At 34.9% G+C, this 8026-nt stretch overlaps 1 protein-coding gene across 1 annotated transcript; it reads right to left on the bottom strand.

The window, feature by feature from the left end:
* Positions 1 to 6488: 6488 nt before the first annotated feature.
* On the bottom strand, positions 6489 to 7324 carry LOC140867102 (uncharacterized). The gene has a single exon (XM_073272181.1). It carries the CDS (start codon positions 7200 to 7202, stop codon positions 6672 to 6674), a length of 531 nt encoding a protein of 176 aa, XP_073128282.1. The 5' UTR covers positions 7203 to 7324; the 3' UTR covers positions 6489 to 6671.
* Positions 7325 to 8026: the final 702 nt, after the last annotated feature.

Raw genomic sequence — 8026 nt, forward strand, 5'->3', positions numbered from 1 at the left:
TGCTTAGAGATATGGCAGAGAAAGTTAAGATCATTCAGACCAGAATGAAGTCAGCTCAAGATAGACAGGCGAAGTATGCGAATGTCAGACGTAGACCTCTGAGTTTCGAGCAGGGAAACCGTGTATTCCTTAAGATATCTCCGTTCAGAGGCACTGTCAGATTCGGTATGAGAGGGAATTTATCTCCGAGATTCATCGGTCTGTATGAGATTCTCGAGAAGTTAGGCGATCATGCCTACAGACTTGCATCTCCTCCGTCTTTATCTGGTATTCACGACGTTTTTCACGTCTCTATGCTGCGAAAGTATCATCCAGATCCTTCTCATATCCTGCAGCCTGACGAAGCCAAGTTAGATGAGACTTTGAGCTACTTTGAACGACCGATTCAGATCCTTGATCGAAAAGAGAAACAGCTTAGAACCAAGTTGATTCCATTGGTGAAAGTGCAGTGGAGCCGTCACGGCGTCAAGGAAGCGACTTGGGAGACAGAATCTGACGTGAGACAGCGATTTATCGAGTTATTCGGATGACGTAAGTCCTTCTTACTGTCTTTAGTTCTTCATTATTTCTTATGAGTTGTGGTTCTCGTTGATTTCGATGACGAAATCTCTTCTTAGTGGGGGAGAATTGTAACGCCCCGTTTTTATCTTAAATGAGTTTGGAGTTAATCGGAGATTGCAGAGTTCAAGAGCCGACTTGATTTTGATCAGGGTCCTTTTTGCAAAATTTGAATTTTTCAGGGACTAAAATGCAATTATCGGTTTTAATAGATATTTATAAGGCTTTTGGACCCATTCTCTTCTCCATCACCTCCATTGCATCGCCTCCCTCCATTGAAGACGATTCTTTGAGCCTCCAAGCTTTCTGAATTCAGTTCGAACTCGATCCGGCCGTTGGAATTTATTTCTGAAGGCAGATTATCGATCACTGCAGCGAGAGCTCCGTTATATCATAAGTTTTTCCACGATCAGATACATTCTAGTTTTTGGATGTTGTTAGAATCGTTTGAGATTCGAGTATGTTGTTATCGACGGAGTTCTGATCATTTATTATCTGTCGATTTTGAAATAGAGGGACGTTCGGATTTGTTATGATTTTTGGAAGCCATTTTCGAAAATGTGATTTTTGAGATTGGTTGGAATTGCCTTGTTTTGGTTGTATTAGCATTGCTATGAGTTGATATCGTTATTGAACTGCTGTCTGCGTTATCGGTTTGTCCAGTTATAGTCATTATGCCATCGGTTTGAGTTTTTGGAGATTTTAACCGTTTTTGAGTCGTTGAATTTTGGAATGTGAGTGATCGTTGTTGTTGATCATCTCTTGTATTCGTACAGATTCGTTGGAGTTTGTCGAGCCCTATGTTAGCAGCATTTGATCGTCGAGAGTTGGACGAAGAACGGTAAAGAGATTACTTTGAACCGTTGCCTTTGTTGTTGGATTGTTTAGTTGTTGATTAAACCTTTTGTTGTAGCTTATCCAGAGTTGAAACTACTGCATTGAAAGGTAAAAGCAGTCATCGTAGCGGGATAGCATACTCGGGACTGTTGGTTCTCGAGTTTTCCCCTTTCAAATCACATATTGCATCAATACTTATTCTAGCATGTGAAACTTGTATTTTGGTTGTTATTTGAGTTTGTTTATATGGCTTATGTGTTATGTTGCTTTTATGCATTCATCTTGAGCCAAACTCTAGTTTCAACGGGCCGAACAACCCTTTTTGTTTAGACGTTTGGAAAATATGATTGAGTGGCCTAGGTCGTAGTCGTTTCGCCTAGTGCTAGCATACTCATTATGGTTGCTCAAAGTCTACAGGAGTGAGATATGTGGCACCACCTCGATTGGAAAAGTCGGTGAGTCGTCACGTGATCTCATCCTCGGGATCCCAAAAGTACAGCAGCAATCCCTCGTTTATCGGATTTGATATCCAGTTTTAAAGACATGCATTTCATTACGTTGATATTGATTACGTGTTGCCTTGAAAGCATGTTTACTGATTTATTACTTGTTATGTTGCTTTTATTGGGAGTATCGTTCTCACCGGTTATCCGGTTGTTGCTTTGTTTTGTATGTGTACTTGACAACAGTTGGGGCAGGAACAAGTCAGAAGAGGCATGGTTAGCTTCGAGGGCAAGTAGTAGAAGTGGGGCTCAGTTTAGAAGTCGAATCAGCATGTTTATCTAGTTTAAGATTAAAGCATGTTAGAACTCGAACTTATTATGTTGTTATTCGAATTGGTTGTATTCGGATTGTAATCTAGAATCGAAGCATGTTGGTGTTGTATCGATTTAGATTCTTGTCGATCTTAGGCTTTTTGGAAGCATGTTTGTTTTGTGTATTCTCAATACGTTGTATTAGAGTATGTTATTGAAAGCACGTCGGTAGCAGCGCGGAATCCCTTTTTTTTTGGGTAGCCTGAGCATTTCTGCCCAGGCCTACCGCGCGCGGGGTACTCAAGGGCTCGGGTTTGTTGGCCCGCGCGCGCGAGAGGGCATCTCGCGCGGGCGTAGGCCTTTTAAAAAAAAAATTAATTGTTGGCTTGGATTAATGTATGCTTTATTATTGTTTAATCCTTGATTAGTTTTTAAAAACCGAGGTCTCACACTTTACATGTTAGGATTGTGTTTTGACTCATTTATTGAATTCATGAGGGTCATCAAGTGGCGAGATTGAGTACAGTTGCGACACATGTAAGAGTCAATGCATTGTAGTCGAAAATTCACCGCTCACTTATGAGTGTGGATATCAAATGTGATCTTATGAGATAATAATACATGAAATCTCTGGCCAGAGTATGAGATGCGCATTAGGATAAAGTGGTTCGCTAGTTGCACATGCGATGCTATTCTGTATTAATTCTCAAAGATGCATCACATCGTTATTGAATTTCATATGCAACCCTCGATGAACCAATGGTTGCAGAATCGATCGGAATACATGAGATGAAGCTATCGTACTCTACGATAATCATAATCGATTGGTTCTTGCAAAAACTAGCAGTGATACCTAGGGAATCAGATAAAATAAAACGATGCATCTATCAGCACAAATATGATTTCACTAAACTCGTATTAATTGCTTGTTGAATGATTGTTTTCGGAATAATTGTTTAACTTGTATGAAGTCACCTCCAAGTACAACAATACTATCGCGGAATGGTTTTTGAATTCCAGTTACTTCTTGTAATTAAGCTTCTATATATATAGACTTTTAACTACTAAATATTTTTTTCATTCGTATTTCATCCTATATAATCAATTACAAAGCTAAAAGATACCAATGAAAAGACAAAACAAATATGATATAGTAGTAATAAATTATAAAAATTTTAAAATCCAATATATGTATATATTTCATTTGAATATTACATTAAACTACGAAATCGAAATAATGACATTTTACAGTTTAAAAATTAATTCTTATAAAGGATAATAATGGTATTTAATATTTAATTCAAATATTAAAATCAAGATTATTAAATAAAAAAAATTAATAATGAATCCTTCATAAATCTCTCGTAACATTTGAGCTGCTCAAACTTATTTCACGATAAATTATATATCAATTGAAAAAATCTTTATTTTAGACCATCAGTTATGGATGGAAATGTTCATAAATTACGTGTATTTTTTAGCCAGTACGAGTTCTCATTGAATTACATCTGAAGACCAAAAAATTATATTTAGATATATTAATTGATCAAATTGTGTCATATAAGAAGAAATGAATTTTATGCATACAATAATAAACTAAACACCTAAAATCTTAAGAAACAATGTAACTGAAAAAATACCTTTTGTAATTAAAGAATAAGATTTCCTACCAATCACAAAAATATAATGTATGAAATTGATTATACTTAAATAGTTATGTTGAGATATTTTCCCACATATGTTGTATTAATTAAAAAAACATTAATTAATAACTATTATGTGAGAAATAAATAAACTAGTATTTTTTAATAATTATAATTATTGGTGACATATCTTACCTAAAAATTTATCATTCACAACCGATATGAAATTATATTTTCAAAACTCAATCAAAGTAGCATATGAAATGAAAGTAATAATGTATATATATATATATATATATTTATTGATGTTTGATTTGATTTTGTTATAATTTTAAAACTCAATCAAAGTAGCATATGAAAGTAATAACTCATTCGATTATTTATCAATCATTGTTATTTCACAAAAAACTCATGTTAAACAGATTCGGGTTTGGGGGAGTATTTTTGGGTATAGATTCGGGTTCGGGGATTTTTAAAAAATCCCCGAAACATATTGGGGCGGGTAAGGGGATGCAATCCTCATCCCCGAACCCGTTCCGATAATAATAATAATAATAATAATAATAATAATAATAATAATAATAATAATAACCTATGACCATAAGAGTCAAACTGTAACCATCCCCTGTGATCAACAGAAACCCAAAAGTTCTATTCTCGGCATTCCTGAAGATCCCCTAGCGACTAAAGATTCCTGAATGCACCTAAATTTCTTTATTACTTTGAGGTATTACCAAAGACCAAACTCCTAAACACACCAGCTTATAGTACCATCCCAGGTACCTCCCGATTTACTACATCCCAAGTCAACACTGATTGGAATAACTTATCAATCGCGTAGATCCACTATGGCTCATGCTTGGCCTGTCTAAAATATTATTAAAAAATTAAAATTAAAAATATTATTATTATTTCGTTTATATATATTTTTATACATTATATATAATACATCCGTTTATGATAGCGTAATTTTTTATAACATAAAAATATTATTTGAATCTTATTTATGTTACATACACGTATAAAGTATTTATATTAGTCTAAATATATATATTATTTATTTTGATAAATTTAAAAGCAATAAATAATCTTAATAAATTTTTGATACATAGTATTTTTTTTAAAATAATAATTTTGATTTATAGAAATATTTTGCATTTAAAATATTTTTATTAATTTTAAAAATTAATATTATAATAAAAAATTTGACCCAAAATATTTTAGATATTTTATTATAAAATTGAATAATAATCTTTATATTCTTATATAATAAAATTTACTAATTCATATATATATATATATATATATATATATATATATATATGTATATATTTTCGGGTAAGAATCCCGATAAGAATTTATGGGGATCGGACGGGTATGGAAATCGGGTTTGAATTCGAGGACGGGATGGGGAAAGCATCTCCATACCCGACCCATTGACATCCCTATTCGTACTCTCTTTCTTTACCATATATATTTATCCTCAAATAAAACTATAAAATTTCATTTAACTCCAACACTTAAAACTGAGATATATAAAATAGAGAACAAGAGTAGTTCGACAACTTCACATAGCAAAACATTATTCAAAATGCCCACTAACAGCATATCTATCGTAGTTAATTTATTCTATGGTCTCACACCAGCCCTGTAAATAAAGGTGTAAATTTGTAAGAACCCAGATTTACAAAGAATTACAATGTTGATTAATATTACCATGCACAGAGCATATATCCAACAATGAGGATGATGCCGACAAAAGCAATGAGCATATATACATGCACAGAATGTATATGCTCATTCATTACCTTCACCTATAAATTTAAGGCCCCCGCTCAAAGGGAAAAGGAACAAAAGAATGATAAATTTTTTGTAAGGCATAGTAGATGCTGTCCACACCCAAAATGGTTGCCCAAGTTTCTCTCCGGGCATTTCTCAGGATCAAATTACGTCTTAATTCTTGACTTTCGATTTGGAGTCTTCATCAGGCCACACCCCTCCGCGCTCAACTGAAAATGGCTCTCTCAGTGTTGATAATTTAACAAATTATACAATTGGGATGTGATACCTATACCCTAGTGTTCCGACCCTGCCTAGCTACTAGGTACACTTCTTCTTTCTATATCTGTCCCACCGAGTGAGGTATCCGATATTTGATTTTCCATCAGATGGATACGTCAAGGTTGATCTTTACACATTTTGAATCTAAATATAATCGACTAAATGGAAACATATATAAATGTGGAAAGTGATTCTATGATAGCCCAAGCATCAACATGGCACCTAATATAATGATCCAAAATACAAAATAACCAGCATGCATCGTAGCACCTCGTTAGTCATCAAACAACATCAACAGACATTCGAAGGCATTTCAATCTATAGTCAATGTCATTCATAGGCACAACATTTTAGCAAGCCAATCCACTTATATGGAGCTACTTATATGGAGCTGCTAAATTATTTGACATTAGATCCCAAAAAATAACATGAAAATATCATCCCATAAATCAGAGGAGATACCAAATTCAAAATATTAAGTTTCTCAAATTCATTAGTGATTCCAAAATCATACCCCATTCACAATGACACAACATTATCTACCCCACAAGAAATCGATTCTCAAAGCTTATTAAAAAGAAGTAGGAACATGTGTGAGATCTTAGTACTCAGTCAACATCGAAACCAAGGCATGTAAAGATCCAAATGGCGATACTTAAACTGTGTAAAAAGGTATCAAGATTTGAATCCACGGAATTAGATTGTCAATTATCATTTCACATATTCACATACACAAGCAGATCAATATGAGAAACAGATTAACGAGTAGCAATATCGATCAGTGCTAATCAAATCTAACATACAGAGTTTCCCCCAATCAAATGTAGTAGTGCTGCACACCGAGACCATGCTTTCCATACAAACATCCAGGCCTGTTGTGGTAATGCGGCAGCCTCTTCGATGTGCTGACTTTGGGTCCACCTCGCTTCCCCATCTTCCTTATCCTCTGCTTCCCGAATCTGTCCTTTAATTTCCATGGAATCAACTCGTCATCCACATCGTCATCGTCATCCATCCCTCCATCATCTTCATCCACCGCAAAATCATCATCATCATACACATGAAGACCCATCACGTCTTCAACCGGAAAACAAACGACGGGCTGAGGCGACACTGAAAGCGTCTGCATGTAAACGACGTCATCCAGATGCTCTTTCTTTGGATCCTCCTCGTGCTCGCCGCCGATGGCGTCATCGCCGTCGCTATCGAAGGAGTAGAGGTCTTCGTCGTCCGAGAGGGAAGGGCTGACGAGCACCCACGCGGCGAGGTCCTCGATGGCGTCGCGGCGGTGGGAGGGGCTGGATCCTCCGTCGTTGTTGGCCAGGGATTTCCTCAAGATTCTCAACATTTTTCGATTCCTCCGGAATGGGAACTTGTTCTTGTTGCGGTTTATCGATTTTCCCCCTTTGCTCAGCTGTCTCGGTGCATTATGGGGAAAGTTACTCGGGAATTCGCATTTGCACCCCTACAGTGCCTTAATTTTCACTTTTGCACTATTATACCAACAAATTATTGCTTTTTTAGGGGGGTCTTTAAAAAATAATAATAAGAAGAAGAAAAATTATTTGGTGAAATCTGAGAGATAAAAGTTAAAGTTTGGGACGATATTGAACCAAACTCATCGTTCAACTTAATGTTTTATATATTTTCTTAAAAAATATAAAGAGGTATATTTGGTAGATTTTGGTGTGTCTCCTTTTGAAAATATTTTCCGACCAGTAATATAAAAAGATCTACATTCTTATAGTATATCATCAAACTTGTAAAAATAAATTTCATCGTTACCTTCTGAATCAAATAGTAAGAACCTCAATTTTACTTACAATAGTATATGAATTGAGACTAGAGGTGGAGAAGGAATAGATTTTTAAAATTAAATTTCGACACATTTAAATACCGATCCAATATAGTGTAATTTTTCAAAAGTATCATCAACACCAAAAACATATGCAATGTTTCTAGTTCTATATTTTTTAATTTAACTTATTTGTAATTTAATAAAACTTATGTAGCAAATCAAAGACCGAGTCAAGTGTATGGTGTGGTGTCTATTGCAAATTGCAGATTTACCCATTAAAATAGGAAGAAAAGCCAAATGAAAATTGACTTTTTGAGTCACGTGTTGGTTATTCAGCTATGATTGGCTACGCGTGGAAAGTTAAGATATTATTG

The sequence above is a fragment of the Henckelia pumila genome, chromosome 4 (genome assembly GCF_033568475.1).
Source record: "Henckelia pumila isolate YLH828 chromosome 4, ASM3356847v2, whole genome shotgun sequence".
Taxonomy (NCBI): domain Eukaryota; kingdom Viridiplantae; phylum Streptophyta; class Magnoliopsida; order Lamiales; family Gesneriaceae; genus Henckelia; species Henckelia pumila.

Excerpts from the sequence above, each read along its gene's own strand:
- LOC140867102 (XM_073272181.1), bottom strand. The coding sequence starts at position 7,202 with ATGTTGAGAATCTTGAGGAAATCCCTGGCCAACAACGACGGAGGATCC.